Source organism: Excalfactoria chinensis, chromosome 3, assembly GCF_039878825.1.
Source record: "Excalfactoria chinensis isolate bCotChi1 chromosome 3, bCotChi1.hap2, whole genome shotgun sequence".
In the NCBI taxonomy this organism is placed as follows: domain Eukaryota; kingdom Metazoa; phylum Chordata; class Aves; order Galliformes; family Phasianidae; genus Excalfactoria; species Excalfactoria chinensis.
In genome coordinates, this window is record NC_092827.1 from 6,457,952 (window position 1) to 6,478,355 (window position 20,404).

At 42.2% G+C, this 20,404-nt stretch overlaps 1 protein-coding gene across 3 annotated transcripts in view; it reads right to left on the bottom strand.

The window, feature by feature from the left end:
- The window catches only part of KLHL29 (kelch like family member 29), a 397,903-nt gene that overhangs the window by 145,802 nt on the left and 231,697 nt on the right, over nt 1-20,404 (bottom strand). For 2 of the 3 annotated variants that reach the window (XM_072333528.1, XM_072333526.1), the window contains exon 4: nt 1,293-1,406. The exons of the other annotated variant lie outside the window; for it this stretch is intronic. In XM_072333528.1, the coding sequence (XP_072189629.1) occupies nt 1,293-1,406 (114 nt within the window). The remainder of the gene's footprint in view (nt 1-1,292; nt 1,407-20,404) is intronic. 3 annotated transcript variants of the gene reach the window in all.

Here is a 20,404-nt window from a genome sequence, read left to right on the forward strand (position 1 = left end):
CACGCATGTAAAAGCTAAACCACAACAGGGTAGATCTCTGACTGGGGTGTATTCCTATACTGCATTGGGAAGGATCCCAGGCGTATTTTGAAGTCTAGTCTGCAGCCAAAGTAGCTGTTAAGGATATATGCACGGTTTCTAAACATGCAGGGATGACAGCAATATCCACCCAGTACCAGTCATGGGGCTGAGTGACAGAAAGAAAGCTGTTGTTTTAAGAGAGGGATGTACTGTAATATATTGAAAACCTAAGGGATATGGACAGACCGGTAAGTAAGAGAAACAGAATGAGCTGTCCTGTGTAAAACCTTATTCAAGAACTTGCTCATGGGTGGAGAGGAGAACTCATCTACCTTACAGTTCCCATTACCAGGCAATTCTACCATGGACACACGGTTGTTTTTCTCTTTTCAAGGCTAATTTGGGAGCGGTGAAAAGGAGGATAATGAAGTTAACTCATAGGAAAAATGCTGTTACCCTGCAGAGAAGACAAAAGAAATCTTAGTTTCCTTTCGAGCTGGAAGAATCATTCAGTATTGCCATCCTAACCAGCATCCAGCAAAGACCAAATGGGCAGCGCAAACTATGGAGCAGCCTTCAGGCAAGACACATCGCTTAGCAGCAGGGTGCTGGCTGCATCAATTCCCTTCTTCAGAGGATTTAAACACAACCTCAACCTTGAGATTAATGACAAGTGCTTGAAGAAACCCCTGAGTGCAGTCAGGTCCACGTCTCACACAGACAGAACTCTGATCCCAGCTCTGTGAGTAGCAGGGCTTCTCACTGCAGTCTGTGAGCTGCTAAGTCAGATGTATTGGCACATCCAGCACCTTCACCCTCCCCTCCCCCACACATCAACCACACAATTCCTGGACTAAGCCTTTTTGCAATTTCATTCATGTTATGCTATGGTTACCTTCCTAAATAAGGCTGTTGGCTAAATTCCCAAGCTCTAACGATTCAATGAAAGATAACTCCATGCCAGGTATGGGTCTGCTGCTGTCTTGGTAATCCTCCTGCATGCAGGTTTGGGAAAGCAAGAGGATGGATAAGGTTATTGAAAAGGAGGGAAGAAATGGGATAGAAGAAGGTTGTGAATTGACCATAGTGCTGTCTTTTTGGTGGCTGCAGTGCCCAGGACAACCATCGTTCTCTCACCAGCTCTCCAGTTTGGTGCTGGGAATGAATTTCAACACCATGGAATGAGAAAAAGTGCTTCGAAAAAGTGCTTCATAAATGGCACTTGGCATTCTGTCTTGGCAAATCTCACCAGCAGAAGGTCAGGTACTCACCCAGCTGCCTTCGTTTCTCAGCGAGAACATCAGAGACCGGAGCTGAGGTATGGAACCGAGGTCCCGGCTGCGACACTTGCTGCTCCAGGACACCAGGGACATCAGCGCACGACACTGGGTTCGAGCACAGAAGCCCCACTTTAGCCTGAGCAGAACCTCCTCTGCTAACACGGTCGGCATGCAGATCAACCCCAAATCAGTGCGAAACTACGAACGTAAAAGCATCTCACAACGGAGAAAAAACGCGTGACATCAGGAACAATTCAGCAGCACGTACTATAGAGAACATGCACTACGCAACGCAAGGTCCTGAAGGGATCCTATGGCAGAGGCAGATAAATCCAGTTCATCATAAGTGCTTTTTGTCAGAGGGCAAAAGGAAACATGGGTAATAATGGAGTAAGTGCTTGTCAGACCAGAATCCCAAGGGCGTACAAAGGATGTAACCCTTGTGTGCTAACAAAGCTACTTGAGAATGACCTAATGGCAGACTGCTTGAAAACTAAACATTTATCTTGCATGCAAATGCTGGCCATTGATAGGGTCAGAAGACACGCTCCTTCTGGTGTTTTTGTCCCAAATTTCCCATGCATTTCTTTTCGTTATCTAAACAGGACTCGGAGTTTCTTTCTGGATCAGGTCCTAAAGCATTAGGAATTAAAAGAGGAATATCTAAAAAAACCCAAAAGCGATGTCACTTTGGGCTCCGATCCCTTCATTAAGATACTTCTATAAAAGTCCCCTTTTGCTGCACTGGATGCTGACATTTTGCATTCAAGCCCTGTGAATTCAGTGCTTCAATTGTAGTACACACTCCTTGGCAGGAAAGTGCATGTTCTCTGCCTACACAGCAGGCACATAAGAAAACCCAGATAAGCCTGCGACTGTTGAGCAGTGCTGCACGATATTACTGATTTATTAACTTGGCTTGATCAATAAGGCTATCATCAAGGGCACATTTAGTTTGCACATAAATTTCACTTTCTAACAAGCACTTTTGCGTGCTCACGTTGGTTTCCATAATCCGATCCAGGTCTCGGGAAGCCTTCTTTAAGGGAGAACAGAGAATTCTTGTTCTAAAAAAAGGATCAAAGTACACTCAGTCGACTCTCAAACAAAAGGACAGTCAGTGCTGTAGGAACAGCATGCTTACCTTTCCCAGCAAAAAGAAAAATAAGCTTATAGCTCTGAATTTATCGCCGCCGTTAAGTTCATCAACATCAATCCAGCTATTAAATGTGGCTGAATCTGGCTCACAGCAATTTAAAAACCTCAACTTTCTTTGAGAGTCTTCCATCAGTAAGATGCTAATTTAATGCATAATTTAAAATCCGCTGTCCTTTAACATTTTTACAGCATTTGTAAATAATTTAAAAAGAACTAAAAATCCTTTTAGATTCATAAAGCTGCCCCCCTCTTTTTTTTTCTGCTACAAAACAACAAAGACTTTCCAATCCAGAATGTATTTATTCTCTAAATCTGAAAGTAAAAGCTGCACGAAAGACGAGGAGAAACTGATTTACAAGATAAAACAATTAGCTCTGGGATATGTACATTAAGACTAATAAATTTCCCATCATGTTTTAAGGGAGTGGAGGAGGAATCTCAGATCTATTAGATTTTATTCAAATTCTACTCAAACGTTCGATTAAAAGCATCTTATGAAGGTAAGTGATGCAGTCACTAAAATAAAGAAGTGACAAAGGGGATTAGGAGAGCTGCATCTCTCGAAGACGATACACACTTGAATGTACACACTTGAATAACCCATCCCTTCCCCTGTACACAAGATAACATCTTCAGTCTGCCCATTCCCGTAATTGCTCGGGTCTCGTTAAAAATATACTTCACAGTAAAAAAATGCTAACATAATTTACTACACTTCTTTTTAATCCAAAATCACATATCTCAATGGTTCTTATTAAAATCTTTCGCTCCGTGCAGACAGATGAAAATGCATTTTAAGATTCAAACAAGTCTGTGCAAAAACAGCTCAAACCCGTCCATCTCCCAGTTGGTTCCTAAAGGAAGCTAAACATCCAGCAAGCTGCTCCAACCAGACGTGACTGGCAGGTCCTTTTTGGGAATAGGAGGTCTCGAGGTGAAGCCCTGCATACATTCAGACTCAGCTGCACTTACACAAGAAGTTCAGTGCAAGATTAGGCAGCGGTCATATAATTTCATTTATTACAGAGTGCTAACGTATGTTTCCTTTCTGGAAACACAGCCATCATTTTCCCCAATTTTTGTGCTTTGTAGGTTTGTATCAAAGCATTTGTGGTCATTTACTTCCCACACCTCCATGCTACTAGAAGGAAAGCGTTCAGTTCTCCTGTTTCCCTTCAGCAGAACTGATTCGTAGACTAGCATGAATGCTTCAGCTGCCTCAGCCATCATCCTTCTAAAAGATTAATGGCAAACACATCACATACCAGGCCATAAATCTAGCAAATGCCTATTAGACATACTTTACTGTCCACAGCCACACAATTTAAAGTAAAACAGATAATAGTATAGCTGTGGCTGCCATTACAAGAGACCTGCCACTTATTTTTTCCAGGCACCTCACTCTTATTTTTGGGGTGTGAATCAGATACTCCATCAACATCACTGTGTTCATAGTAACTTGTGATACTAGATAGTCCTTTGTCAATAAATATAGATGGATAAGGTTAGGTCCTACTTCAACTTTCTCTAACAATTAACTGTTTTACGTTCCTATATTATTTACTCCTCAAAGATGAATTTTTTTCCTTAGTGTCTGGTTTTGGCCATTGGATTCAATATGAAGAGGAAATCCAGCAGTGAGGTTGGGTAATGGCTCTACGCTTCTCAAAATCCTCTGTAAAATGTCTTTTTAACAAAGTTTACATTTGAAAAAGCACAGAAACTCCCACTCTCTTTGCTCCCAGGAAGTTAACACAAAATAAACCTCCTCTAAAAATAATCTCCTATTTACTCACAGAACTTCAGGGTTGCAGGGAGGAAGTGAAGGGTTATTGAGAGCCCTAAATAACTCAGGTTGGTTCCGTAAGCCGTGCGGGGACAGCAAGCTAAAATTAAATGACCTTCGGTAGGGATACCTCACCTATAACAGCAAGTCACAATCTGATCTTCCTAATTCTCCTCCTCCACTGTTGCGGAAGCTGCTCTTTCTGCTGGGATGGCTGCAGGGCAGGCAGGGCTCTTGAGACCCCTCAGGATGAGGTGCTGGGGAGACCTGTCCAGGGTCTTTGCAGATAATACCCCCTAAGAGGCAGCATGTCCTCTGCTGAACTCACTGCTGCTTTCAGGGGATGTAAAGGAAGTTTCAGCTGATATTTGCGCAACTACTGCCTCCGGGAGTCAGACAGAGCCTTGATTTGCTATAATAAAGCTTCAATTAGTACCCAAAGTTATAAATACCTAACAGCGCTGATCAAAATGGCCAACATTGGTTGCAAGTATCTATCAGAACGAGAAGCCAAAGCAGAACCAAAAAGCTCCTATTTAGAAAATGTAAAAATGGAATCATTTCCACAACAGGTCAAAATCACCCCTACTGCAAATCCCAAATCTCCTTTCCTACCCATAGACTGCACCACATTAACTTCAGGTCCGAGCTTCAGACAAGCACAGATTGTGCACCAAACTATCTGCAGCTTATTAGAAGAAAACAGAGAACCTTGATTTTTATTTTTGTTTTATATTTGCTGGTGCTTCTTTGTCAAATCCAAATGTGGATCGCATGCTGAACTCATTCAATGCCAACTCACTAAGAAGGACCTTACACCCAGTACCTACCCAGCAACATTGCCTCAGATAGGGCCACAAATTAAGGCCCTTTGAGTGGAGACACAAACAATTACATACATGGATGCATACATATATTGATATGCTTTCTTCTAAAAAGAAGTTTCCTTCCAAAGAGAGTCCAAATTCCATGTACCAAAGAAGAAAAACAAGAGACAAAAGCCTGCAGACCAGCTGAGGACCTGCTTTTCTAATGCTGCATGTGATTAATTACGTGATTTATTTTCAATGACTGGCTCAGTCAATCCCGATCAAATTAACAAAGACAATGATCAGAAATACCAGCAAAAACACAATACAAATGATTTGGTTCCAGGGGATCCAATCAAATGAAACAGGATTAAATTAACCAGTGATCGGATTAAGCAGAAGTTGCTGTATGAAGTCAGAAATGTATCCGTACTTTGGGCTATTTGCTATAAGGCTGACATTTCCAACCCTTCACAGAGCTCTCAGAACAGTTTAAACAAAGCTGTTTTTCCTACACATCACAAAGGTGCTGTGGAAATCATTATTAGCCATATTATTATTATTATTATTATTATTATTATTATTATTATTATTATTTATTAACACCATTGTATCTCAGTTTCTGAAACAGCAGATGCTCTCTTAAGAAAAAATCACCCATATACACACTCACTGAGCCAGCAGTCTGTACCTGGAGAAGTCTGCTGTCTACGTGTGACACCGAGATCAAATGGTGGCAGAGTATCAGGGTACAATAAAAAAGACAGAAAAACCCATTGAATTCTACAATGTTAGCAAAGCACAAAGACAAAAAAAACTTCTGTTCAGCAAGGAGCATTAATGAGGGTTGCCAATGATACTGCTGGAAATGTAGTTCTTACCTACAAGTAAAAGTAAATGCAAGAATCACAAGAAAAGTACTTCCATTTGCTAAGAACCAAGGCCTCAATCAGCCAACAAGGTCCTAGAACACTGCACACAGACCTGAAAATGCCTTCAGATCACCCCGGTCCAGCTGGACCCATTACCAGACAGCTGCAGAGGGACTTTGTGTCCAAAATCAGGCAAGAGAAGGGCTGGGGACATCAGGAGCCAGCTCATTAGGAAGCAAACAGGAAACCATAAATGCTGGGAGTCAGACTAAGACCAAACCAAATTCCTGCCCCTGTGTTTTTGTTTTTATTTTTTCACTATGAGAATCCTTTAAAAGATGAACTGTTGGGATGTGGTGAGGTATCTTGTAAGGACTCTTAATAAAGACATTTCAGGACACTAGCAGCCCTGCTGGTGGGCACTGTGGTGGGAGGAAATGGGTCTTGCCACACTCACCATAATGCCCTTCACCCCACAGCCAGCATGTTGCATACGCTATGGGCTAAACAAAGCCAGGGCGTTTCTTCCAGCCTTCCACATCCCAAGGTGGAAGGAACCCACAAGGAACGCTGAATCCAGCTCCTGGCTCCATATAGCATCCCTGAAACTCCAAACCACCCGACGAGCTCCTTTGAGCTTGAAAAAGTATTCAGAGAAATATTCCTCCTCCTTCCCTTCTCCCAACTTCATCTTTTATATTGTCAACTTACATGGTGAATATATGTGAAAGCATCCTCTCCTCCTAACCAAAAGACAACCCACGTTAAGAATGCATTATTTTTTCTTGTCCCCCTCCTCTCCTTCTGCTCCCTTAAAAACTCCCTCATTTGTCTGTGCTCATTTTTTCTCATGTGCTGCCTTGCTGGTTTTTTTTTTCAGTCTCTCATTGCATCTTTTTTCATGAGTATTCCCAGTTTCATTTTCTTACTTAATTTTCCCCATGTCTCTATCTCTCTCCTCACCCTTTCTATCACACTTCTTCCTAAGTAGAATGAGAACCCAATTATACTCCTGTTAGAACTGAACTTTCAAATCCATCACGTGCTAGTCGGCTCAAAATTAGGCAAATAAATTCCCTCAACCCTACAAATTAAATTGAGTCTTTGCATATGTTCTTTAAAGAGCACAAAGATGTCAAGTATTCACCCAGCTGTCACAAAATATGATGAGCAGGCACTTTGTATTCATATAGATTTTCTAAATCGTTTGTCAGATTTAACAGAAATGCTAATGGATCCAAAAGTAAATTCTAATCTATCCTAAATATCTGGTTATTATTTGTATTATAGCAGGACTCAGAATTGTCAGCTGAGGATCAGGGCACAATCTCCATGCATTAGGCATTTAGCACACAAAGACAAAGATCGTCGGGATGATATGCAGGTATTATTTTGCACTTTCTCAGCTTTTCTCTCATTATTTTAACCAGCACCCTCCTTGCAGGTGTATTCCACTTCGTTTGAAAATGAAAGTACCATCAGCTTATGAGCATGATTACCTAATGTGTCTTAAAAGCCAAGGTCTTAAATTTGCTACTGCCAACGACTTTCTCCCAGGTGTAAACTTCGAGGGGAAAAAAAGCTATGATGAAGGTCAAGCTTTGCTTATGCTTTGTGTCAGTCGAAGTTCGTGATCAACATGGGGCTGAGCAGGACATCACGCGGTACACGTGCACCCACTCTCTGCAGGTCTGGTGCCTCCCAAACATGCAGCATTCGCTATCCTGGCACTAAATGCCAGCACAATCTTATTGCACAACGCGTCCAACACAGTCAGGGAACCTGTGATGTGATGAACATACCCTGGAGACTTGTTCTGTACATACTGTCGTGGCTGTTTGTCTAAAAACCTATTAGGGCACTGCTTAAAGCAAGAGGGCAGCAGATCCTGGCTGTCAGTGATAATCCACTGCCAAAATCAATAACGTTGGCAAGGTTGCTTCATGGATATTTACGATCAAAGAGCACATTTTCCAAGAATATATTGTCAGTTCCATTGTCTTGGCCCAATTTCAACTCTAGTAATTGCATTTCTGCCTGCCTAATATCCCCCTGCTGCTTTTCAGAGATGTAGAGGCCCTCATGTCCAGTCCCACACCATGCAGCACAAGTGGACACAGCCTTCTATTCTATTTCACAGTTCCCACATAAAAAGCTCTGTGATTCGTAGAGCAGGGGCGTGTAAGGTATTGTTGTGGCTGTTATTTAGAATGTGACTTATTTGCCCCTGGAAAAAGTCATCTTGAGACAGCTTTTAATTTCCTTCTCTTTCATGAGTAAATCTGCACATTTAAATTATTTACTAAAGGTTGAGCTAGGTAAGGCAGTTTGTATTTTTTTATTCCACTAATAAAAGTGAAATATCTCTGGAACGTGAACGTCTACAGCTTTTCAATACACAGCTTGAGGGAGTTCAAGCCCTTTCTGATCTAACTGTGAGAGCAAACTCCACCAGCAAACTAAAAGTCTGCCTTCCTCGGTGGAATAAAACTCCTGTTTACAGCAGAACAGGGCATAAAATGGGAGGTTTTAAACCTGTGACATTTCCATGTCTGGAAAAGCTGTCACTTGCCCAGCATGGAGCCTTACCTTGAGCTGTAAGCCCATGGGCCTCAGCAGCATTAGCCCAACTGCAAGAGTACTGCAGGGGGAGAATGGTATTGCTAAAATACTTTAAAAACATCCCCAAGTCCTTCTCACACTTCAGAAAACAGAGTTTCCCCAATGGTGAGGAACTCCTCTTTCCAGCTGTACGTGATTGCAGGCTCAGTTTTCAGAACCCTCTCAGCAGTGCCCAACTGGCCGTCTACTGCCTGTTGGAAACCCTGGCTTACGGTATTTGGGGAGAGAACTGTGAATGCAAAGTGAGAGAAAGAACTGTTTTCTTTTTCTTTTTTTTTTAAAGCAGTTGGATATTTTTATCTCGGTTCTAAAGAGGGAGCAACTGCTGGAAGCTTCTGAGGCGTAGGAACTGTTAGAATCTTTCCTATAGTGTAGTTCTGGGGGGGAAGATGTGCTAAACGCAGCTCACTGTGAGCCACCCTTGATGGCACTCCTTGCCTCCTCTCCACCTCCCAAAGGGACCATTTGGAGTATGTTCCAACAACTGCGTTTTTAAACACAAAGCGTGAAGCAGATTTTATATTAAAATGGAAAACGATTACCAAAGAAAACAGGAAAAAAAAAACCAACAAAACACCACAAAATCAAACCACCCAACCAAACAGAAAAGTATGCATATAAGGAGGAGTATTAAAGTGTGAGTGCACGAATGTATTCTGGAGCATTTACATATGTCAGGGGGAGTGGAAAGAAGGTGAGCATAAGATGGGAAAATAAGAGCTGAGATGCAAAGTGACAGAAGAAAAAAAAGCAGCAGCTGTGGAAGAAATAAGCAGGCAGGAAAGATGCTGCCTTGCAGATAAGCAAAGCCTCTGTGTACAACATGGGGAATTTTTAAATGCTCAGCTTTTACCTCTGAACATCAGTGGGGTTATTGTAACGAACTTGGTAAGATCTAGGGGCAGCCGTTAAGCGGTGTAATACAGGCACCTCATTTAGGTGTCATGCCTACTGCTCTCCGTCAGCTGTTAGAAGCTGGAGACTGGCAGCCTGGATAACAAGTGGGCTAAATTACTCCTCTCCCTCCAGAAGATAGAAACCATTGTAAACTCTCAGACTGTGCCCCCACATGCACTGCAGCAGAAACGGAGTGAAAAAGGGAAGGAGGGAAAAAAAAAAAAAAAGACAAAGAATATCATCCAGCTAAATCACAAGCAGAAGAAAGACATTCAGGAGGTCTATGAAGGAAATGATGACCTAAAACCTAAGAAGACGAAATACTGGAAGTTAAATTATCTGTGAGGAAAATGTAATGTAGAAAGATTCAAAAGAAAATACAATCTGTGGAGCTGCATCCCGGTGCATCTAAAGGGGGAAAAAAATAATAAAAGTAAAAATAAATTAAAAAGGGAGTGCATAGGAAAGAGGCATTTTGTTGTTGTTGTTTTGGAGTATCTAGTTCCTAATTTAATCTTAATCCACTCTGACATTTATCCTCATGGATAATTCAGTATACAAATTTAGGGCAGAAAAAGAATTCATAACAATAATAAAATAAGAGCTGCTTGCAAGGGCAGTATCAACAAAAATTGCCCTTGGGTAAAAATAGTTTCTAGTGCTTTGTGTCCTGCTCAGCTTCAGGCAATATATCAAGATCCTAGGAACTACTTTTTTCCCCTTGTGCAATCATTTGTGGCTCTCATCCAGTCTCTGATTATGCTAATTGCATTTGATGGAATTTGTATGTACTCTCCTTCGCTCTCATCTCCTCTGAACGTACACAAGATGCATTTTTAATTTTTAACTCTTCAAAAATATATAAATAAAGTAACTTTCTCCCCAAGGTTGTGTAGAAGTCAATCTTATTACTAGTTCTAAGCAGCAAATGAACAGCCTTTATCACTAGCCAAACAAATAACCCTTTCTACATTAATATGTTGCAACAAAGCCTTAGTTAGTGTGAGAGGAATGTCATAATGCACGAGTCTGCATAACACAGTCAGATCATGTCACCCCGACACAATTTCGTTTGCATTAAATTAAATCCAGCATCCAAATTGCAACTTTAATAAAAAGATGTAGCCAGGTTGGCTAGATCAAGAGCTGACATCATTTTGAGACAGACACTCAAAGAAAGAGCTGAGCTGTTGGAAAACCATTCCCAAGGGTTGGCTATAAAACCCAGGACATAAATTTCTGAATGGATATAGATGTGATTTTTTTTTTTTTTTTTTTTTTTTTTTCCCCTCTTAAAATTGTTATTGACCGTGTAAATTGACATCCGAACCTACTTGATTTTGGTAAGTATAGTGGCAAGATCTGGAGGTTGGTGGCCCTGCCTGAGGCCGGGGGCTGGAGCTTGATGATCCTCAAGGTCCCTTCCAACCCAAGTCATTCTGTGATTCTATGATGAGACAAAATGACCTGAATGACCTCTATCCCAATCTCCTGACTGTCATACAGGTGCCCAAAGGCAGTGGTGACTGTTTTATTTCATACTCCTTGGAGACAGTCCTAACCCCTACGTTATTCTTTAATTGTAGTAACTGATAGCTAAAGAGAAAGGTAATTTTCAAAGTAAAGGACTTGCTTCCCTTTCTAAACCGATCAAGGCTAGCTTTTCATTCTCTATTTATGTATGGGAATTTCAATGCCCAACTGACAGCCCTCATTCTGTTTGAAGTAATCAGAAACAAATGAGAACCCTTCCAAACACAACCGTGACATGTGAAATAGCCTAGGAAGGTGTAAATTGTAAACACAGCGTAGAGGGACACAGCTGGGGTCACTCACCATTTGAAGAGGGGATTGGAAGGGCCTCTGGTCACACAAGTCCTCTTCACAGGCCCATTAGATTCAACTTTGAAAGGGGCAAGGAGAGTTTTGCAGTTCAGCTTTCCTTTTTTCTAACATACATGCCCCCACACACATGTTGGTGTGACATCTAAATGGGACAGCCAGTAGCCATTATCCTGCATCACTGAAGGCCATCATAGAGCCTTCCTAATGTTGTGTTGACTTTTTCCTAGCTTCTGAGTTGTTTGTGAAGGTTGCTGATGTTCATGCTAGACCCAGAACCTGAGATCCCTTCTTGCGCACTAGTCAGGATCCTATAAAGGCATCCGCCCTTTTGGGATAGGATCTCTGAGCCATTTGCTGGGAGGGAGAGCTGCTCTGTGTGTGCTGGGGTTGGTATGATGCTTCCATGTGAATCTATCTGCAGGTAACCTGACTTTTCCTCCTGCATCTATTCTTTGCTCTCCAGCGTCTTGCAATGAACTGGCTGCAAACCACTCCTCTTCCAAGGGTGGCTGGATGTCACTTGTAAAATGAATGTGTTTTACTTGCAGACTTTACTTACTTCAACTTTATTTTTAAAAAAATAAGAAAGAGGAAAAAAAAAAAAAGATTTTTCAAAGCTCTTGGCATCCCCAGAATACTCTTAAAGTGCTACAGGAACTAAAAGACATTAACCATTCATAATAACAGAAACGCTTCTCTCCACCTCATGTCTGCTGCTACCTAAATTCTTTGTGATACTTCAGGCACGCTCATTTTATACATATAAATTTTAATTAAGAGAAAACTTGGCTGAATACTAGATAAAATTATTTGTTGTACAGTATATTTGAGAAGTAATGCATCATTCTAATAGATTACTCAATGGATATTTGCAACCATTTATAGAAGTGTCCACGTAATGCAAAAAAAAAAAAAAAAAAAGATTAATCGAATAATTTATTTGATGGACAACAGCATTATTCATCAAATACATTATTCAGCTGATACTATTCAAGCAGTACTAATTAAAAGCAGAAAAGCAATTGCCTTAAAGTACAACTCATTCAGATCCCAGTTTTGGCTCCATTAAGAAAATGGAAGAGATAGGAGGGCTTTGCAGGGAGATGTCTCAACACACGTGTAGGCAGCCCAGATATTCTCAGTGTTAAAGGAGCCACATCAACCTAACGTCAGATGGTTGTTTCCTCAACCAGAAATATCTGCATGACAGTGTCAGATTTAAACCTCTTACTGAACTACTTGCCCACACTGGGGCTGAGTTTGAACATCACAGCTATGGAGGTGTTTTAGCACGTGGAATAAACGAAACATATATATATATGCATGTGTATATATCGTGTGTATATATATATATCCTCCCTGGATGGAGGATCCGACTTTGTACGTTCTCCCAGAAACTCTCTTATCTGGGAGCTCCCAGATAGGAGAAAGCATCTTCTTTGCTCTACTGCTTCCTAAGCACTTTGCAAACTCTCATGGGGCCGGATGGGTTGCACCCTAGAGTTCTGAGGGAGTTGGCGGATGTGGTCGCCAAACCACTATCCATAATTTTTCAGCAGTCTTGGCTGACTGGGGATGTCCCGGTGGATTGGAGACTGGCAAATGTGACACCTATCTTCAAAAAGGGCCGGAAAGATGATCCTGGCAGCTACAGGCCCATCAGTCTCACCTCGGTGCCTGGGAAGGTTATGGAAAGGATAATCTCAGGTATCATCATGGACGAACTAAAGGTCAGCCATGGGATCGGGCCTAGTCAGCATGGGTTTATGAATGGTAGATCCTGCCTGACTAACCTGATTTCATTCTATGACAAGGTGACCCGCTTAGTAGATGAGGGAAAGGCTGTCGACGTGGTCTACCTGGACTTCAGTAAGGCCTTTGACACTGTCCCCCATAACATTCTGGTAGAGAAGCTGGCTGCCCGTGGTTTGGATGGGTGCACGCTCCGCTGGGTGAAGAACTGGTTGGATGGCCGGGCCCAGAGAGTTGTGGTCAATGGAGTGGAATCCAGTTGGCGGCCGGTCACAAGTGGCGTCCCCCAGGGCTCGGTGCTTGGGCCGCTTCTGTTTAACATCTTCATTGATGATTTGGATGAGGGGATTGAGTGCACCCTCAGTAAGTTCGCGGACGACACTAAGCTGGGAGGGAGTGTTGATCTGCCTGAGGGGAGAAGGGCACTACAGAGAGACCTGGATAGACTTGATCGATGGGCCAAGGTTAATGGAATGAGTTTCAACAGGGCCAAGTGTCGGGTCCTGCATTTTGGTCATAACAACCCCAGGCAATCCTACAGGCTTGGGGAGGTGTGGCTGGAAAGCTCCCAGACGGAAAGGGACCTTGGTGTGCTGATGGACAGTCGGCTGAATATGAGCCAGCAGTGTGCCCAGGTGGCCAAGAAGGCCAATGGCATCCTGGCTTGTATCAGGAATGGTGTGGTGAGCAGGACTAAGGAAGTCATCCTGCCCCTGTACTCAGCATTGGTGAGGCCTCACCTCGAGTACTGTGTCCAGTTTTGGGCACCTCAGCACAAGAAGGACATGGAGGTACTGGAGCAGGTCCAGAGAAGGGCAACGAGGCTCGTGAAGGGCTTGGAGAATCAGCCCTATGAGGAGAGACTAAGGAAGCTGGGGCTGTTTAGTCTGAGGAAGAGGAGGCTGAGGGGAGACCTTATTGCTGTCTTCCAGTACCTGAAAGGTTCTTACAGTGAGAGTGGGGCAGGTCTATTCTCACTACTGACTTGTGACAGGACGAGGGGAAATGGCCTCAAGTTGCGCCAGGGCAAGTTTAGGTTGGATATTAGAAAGAACTTCTTTACAGAAAGGGTGGTTAGGTACTGGAATGGGCTCCCCAAGGAGGTGGTTGAATCGCCATCCCTGGATGTGTTTAAGAGCCGCTTGGATGTGGTACTCAGGGATATGATTTAGCAGAGGTTTGTTGTTGTGGTATTGTTTTGTGGTTGTTTTTTAAGAGATAGGCTACTGGTTAGGCTGCGGTTGGACTTGATGATCTTCAAGGTCTTTTCCAACCTGAGTAATTCTATGATTCTATGATTCTCTCTTCTATCTCATGACTAATGCCCATCATTGTCCAATAAAAGTATGGTTTCCTTACCCAGCCTGGTGACGCACCAAGTCTATGTCCTATCACATGTGCAAGCCCAAAAGCATTAAATAATGTTTCCACAAGCTGTCCAGCCATCGAGCATGTACAAAACAGGCTGTGCAGCCTTTATCTTGTGCCTAAGCACCACTGGGACATGCTGGAGAAGCACCTGTGCTTCGCAAACATCAGCTGCTTCTGCTATGTTAGCACAAACAACTTCAGATTTTTTATTTAGCAAGCAACAAGGAATTTATGGAGAACATTAGGCTTTAAGAGCAAAAGGCTGATAACAGATGAGTCCCATCCATTGAGGGAATAGGCAAAGAACATATCTTATGTAGCAAGTAATGACCTACTAGTAGCATACAGGAGTGGAGAATTGCTCATTATCAGATGGTGTCCTATAGCTCACCCAGGCTCCCTCCTCACAGGCAGGAAAACCACCACCTGAATAAAGCCAGCTTCATAATCGTGGCAGAAGGCACATTTAAGTAGAGGCTGCATATGACAAAGAATAAATACCATGCCAGGACTTTATAGGTGTAATAAACATTTGTTACGTTCTTGTCAAATATCACATGGAAAAGGCAGTCATAGCGGTTAGGAAATAAAGACCCTCTTAAAGTTTATTAGGGTTCTAAAAATATTTTGCTATTTAACCAAAATTTTTCTCCCTTATTTTGGGGGAGTTCCAGGACCATTTACGGGCAGTACAGTTCAAAACAGTAATAGAAGTTGGACCACACTGACTAAGTATTAACTGGAACCATTTCGCCTGTTTAATTTACGTTACCATTTGCAGCGGGGTTTCTTTTACTGATTCAAGACACACGTTCTACTTTAATCCTCTACTCCTTTTGGGAAGGAAGCAGATGAACGTGATGAAAGGCAATGCAGATGATAAATTCACGCCACTCGAAAAGAGGCAAATGACATTTGCTGGTCTCTCAGTTCCCGTTTTGTGATTGATATAGAACTATAAACAAGAAAATAAGTACTGTTAAAAATCCTTCCATACAGTGGCAAGTAGGGTTTTAATGGTGGTTTGCCTGTGCTTATTAACAAGCCATGGCAGTTGCTGCACACTGATCAGTAACCGTGTAAGAGCTCAGCCTACTGTAGAAGTCCTGAGTCTATGTACTTTCAATTTTAGAGCATAACCATCATACGCTCCACAAACCAATGAAATTTCTAATAATACAAACCAATGATGTGTTAAATTGAGACACTTCTAGCTTGAATGCCAAAAACTTCACTATGATTTAAAGGATTTGTGCTTACCTTTCTTTATCAATTTACTGTTAATTTGCTACTATTGGAGCACTTTACCAAAAGAAAAAAAAAGAGGTAATATTTTATTTAATTTTTAATACCAATCTTGGCCATTTCAAATACATACTGAAATGTCACTTATCGTACAAGAAGCAATACGATAATTCAAGAGGAGCAGGAGATGGCAAGAGAAGTGTTGAAGGGGAGCAGGCAAACTGAAATCACTTTGCAACATATCTGAGCTTAGAAATAGGAGGCAATCCTCATTAGTCCTCTATGAAGAGGGATTAACAAAATCTTCCATCAGGGGATGTTCCCTTGTTTCAACTGTACTCAGCATTGCATGTTTGGTTCCTGAAGTACTGTGCAGCATTGCCACAGTGATGATTATCATTGTACGTAGGCAGACACATAAGCTGTACCGAGCAACATGAGAACGTCCTACAGGCGTGTTATTTTTTACTACATACATCTTCCAATTTGTTTTGCCCTAACTCCTCATGGCATTATTCCTGCATTGGCACTTTATACCCAAATCAGACAGACAGCAACATGTTTTTTTTTTGCAGCATCCTGTTCCCACTTTCAACTCGGATACAAAGACAAATTGTAATGACCTTGCATGAATCACACTGACGTCACGCAGGCTTGGCTGCAGAATAATTATGAAAGCACTTTTCGATCTCTGTTTCCAGGAGCTCTCTGTTAGTCCCTTAAAATCTATGCTACGTCTTTCCACTCTCTGGCAGGATTCTGGGGCAAAAAGAAAGTCACAGCTTGAATGAGAATGGAAACTGGACAGCAAATGCAGGCACCTATAATAAAGAGCATTTAAAATTGGCTTTGTGATTGCTTAACCTGGTTAGATTTGGCCTCCAGCAAATCAAGGTAAACTGAAATCACTGTGATGCTTCTGCAGTAGTTATACTTCTAATCAATTTGAGAAATTTCGAGCACTGTTGCTGGACTAGAGCAGAGCATAGTTCAGGTCAGACTGATCCCTAGTATAAAGCTGCTGAAAAGTAGCAGCCCTACCAAGTACAGATCTGACCCTCAGATTTCAGGTATGAGGTTAGGAATTGATGTTAATTGCCCAACATCAGGGCCAGCAGCAAAAGCAAAAGCATCCCTGCAACACCTAGATGATAACTTTCTATACAAGAGCAAAGTAGGAATGATTCCTCTCCTTCAGTGTCTGCTACTGATCTTCGTTTGGCTGAATACTGTCATGCTTAGGCCACCTTCTTTCATGCCAGATTCAATGCACAGTAGAAAGAAACACTAACCGAAAATTTCTGAGCTCATCTGCAAACAGAAGGTGCTAAGCACACACTTTGCCCTATGGAAATGGTATTTTAACAGCCTGTCCTGGAATTCTGTTCAGCCTATCTATCCTTGGTCAGCATCCCTTGCTACCACTTGTGTCTGATACCTCTTGTCTTTCTGCTGTGCTCCTCAGAGAAGAGCCTCTTGTCTGTTTTGCACCCTCCCAATAGGTAGCTGCACACAGCAGTGAGAGCTTTCTCTGATCAAGTCTGAGCCAAACCCAGATCCCTGAGCCTGTCCTCATATGCCATGTGCTCTACCCACCTGAATAATTTAGTGGCCCTTCACCAGCATTAGTCCGTGCATCTCACTGAACAAAATCAGACTCATGATTTCTGAGCAAAGAGAAAGCATCACTTCCCTGGACCTGCTGGCTGCAGTCCTGCTATACAGTCAGTACACAGCTTGCTTCCACTGCTTGAGGAGTGCACTTGTTGGGTCAGCACTCAATTTGTCCTCAATATCTTTACTGCAGCTATGACCTCTAAGAAATGCTCCTGTGAATCAGTCATGGGTAGGGCTTTATGCCATGATCACAGCCTTTCAAGACTGGATGTCCAATCCATCTTCCACCTGTCCAATAGTATAAATATCCAAAATATACCTCAGATTTGGAAGTACAACTCCTATTTGCATGCAAGGATAATGCAGGATACGGTCAAAAGACTTGCTGAGGCCCAAGGGAATGAGTTCCTTTGCTTTCTCATCTACAGAGGCAGCATCTCATCATGGAAAACAGTGAGTACGGCACACTTTGTCCTTGGTAGCTCCATGCTGATTGTTCTCAGTCATCTCCTGTTCTATTATATGCTCAGATGGGGTTTCTAGGAAGATTTACTTCACAACCTTCTCATGGACTTCTATCACTAAAGTGATAAGAGAACAGTCTTACAGTGAGGTTGGCTTATGACCTCACACCAATCCATGAGCTCATGGACTTGTGTATGCTCAGGTAGCTAAATGACTTCTACGTCACTCTTCTTCCACCATGGGTAGTACCTCAATCCACCACACTTTGCCACAGGCATCAGAGAATCACTTGAGAAGGATGCAAACTGGTGAAGACACTTAGCTTCTGGTTTTGAAAGCTACAAAAATCCCACATGCTTCCAATCAGTACAGTGCTGTTCCTTTGGTGATAGTAAGGTCTATCCCCTACGGGACAGTTGCAAAAAGCAGGCTCAAGACTGAGGGGACTGGGAGAAATCTGAGCAGGAAAAACATGCATACCCACCTCTGAAAACCAGGTCATTTCTGGCTGTGAATTTCACAGATGGGTTGCATTTTAGGTGAACTTTACCAGATCTTTTGCGAATTTCAGATATTTGTTCCACAATTCCACTGAAAGCTCCTTCAAGAGGAGACACAATTCTGTTTGCTGCTCTACTTCCACACACATCTGTATTTATACACAAAAATGAACCTTGATCAAACTATGTATTCTATGTATCCTATACAGCAGATACTCGTTCTTGCACAGTGACAAATCTGCAACTACCAAAGCATCCATTTCCCATCACTTTCTGACTTTCATTTAACACAATGTATGAGCTTCCTGTATTGTATTTGCCAACTGCTGCATCGTTAGAAACATAAAGAAGCAAAGGAGAAGACAAAAACAGTAAATTGCTGCAGTCTCACTGTTCCTAAACGTCTTTAGTCTTTTTTTTTTCTCAACACCAAACAGTAACTTTCAGTGCTTACAGAAAGTGATGTTGATTGTCTATTGCCAACAATGATGTTAGAGGTTTAACGGAGTGTTTTACCTGCAGCTAAATGCCAAGATTTTTCACAAATGAAAGCCACAACTTTTCAGATGTTAATGTTTGTGTTTTGACAGACATTGCTCCAGATGAAAGTTTAGTCACAGATGTATAAACTCCTAAATAGATCTTGTTATGTTAGGAAACACAAAATTTGCCACGAAAGAAACCCCTCTATTATATAATTTATATCAACGATGATGCTGGGAAACAAACTGGTGGCTGCAATGCCATGCAGCGCTTCTTTCAGTGTTTTAAAAACATAGAACTTCTTTTCATTCCCAAGGAACTTTTCATCCATCACAAACACCCACAAATTTCAAAGTGACTTTGAAATAAGATCAGCCACACGTATCAGGACAAAAAATAAAAAAAAAATCCTAAAGTTCTTTGAAAGAGGAAAGAAAAGTCCTTTTTTCCAATGTCTTTTTGTGTATTATCTTCCCCCCCCCCCCCCCCCTTTAAAGAAAGCTATCCAGGAACATGGGTGTCTTGCTCAGTGGTGATGCCTATGATGTAGGAAGGAAGAGAAAACATCGAGCACTTACGCAGAAATAACCTGAGATATTTCTTTGAATGCCTTCCACTCCTTTCATCAAATTTATTTCCCCCCATTCCCCAGTGAACTGCCTTACAGCAGGTCTTGCTCACTGCACACACACACACACACACACACACACACACACAGCTGCCCTGACATCCCTCTGCTCTTTTCATCCCATCTCCGTAGTCCAGCTGTGAAAATAAGAGTGGAGAGACTTGGACGTGTGTGTGGATGCCTGTTTGCTGTCATAATTTGTTTGAAAAAGATGCTAAGAGAGAAATTCCTGGGTTAAACCTCTTTGGGAACACTCCATCCCATGTGGGCTCTGGGCACCTTGGCTCAGTGGGAAGCATTTTGAAGCAGGGAGAAGGTGGGGACGCAGGGCTTACTGTGGGCTACTTTGCTGGGCTCTGCTTGCAGGTGTTGAGGCTTCCTTGAACTCATCATCCTCCCACAGCCAACCTGACTGCGTGAACTTCATCATAATATGACCTGGAGCTGCTTCTTGTCTTGTTTCTTTTCTCATGGAGATGAGCAAACTTCAGATACAGCACAAGTTCATAAATAATTTTAAGCTGCCTTTCAAAGTCACCAGTGCACCATTTGGTCTATAAGTTAATTACAGAGATAGCTAACACCAGCTCCAGACTAGGGAGGGACATGAATTGTTTTAGATAGTAATGACTTCAAATTGCAGTTGTGGCACTGAAGGAAATGCTCAGTAATATGGTGGTGACGGATTGGTGGTTGGACTGGATGATCTTACTGGTGTTTTCCAACCTAATGTTTCTATAATCCTATGACTGTAAATACAGACTACTCACTGACTGACTTCCTCCTACCCTGCTGCTCTGTTCCCTCCATCATAGCTTCCATTATTTTGGATACTCTTCATGTATTTTTAAGCATGTTCTGAACTCTACTTCTTCCCTATCTTTAGTAACAGTGCCCAGTGAACGCCCCATCTTGTCACACAGAATCACAAAGAACTGCAGGGGTTGGAAGGGACCTTAAGAGGTCACTGAGTCCAGTGGCTCTGCTAAAGCAGAAGATCACACAGGTGTGTGTCCAGATGGGTTTTGAATACCTCCATACTGAAGACTCTGC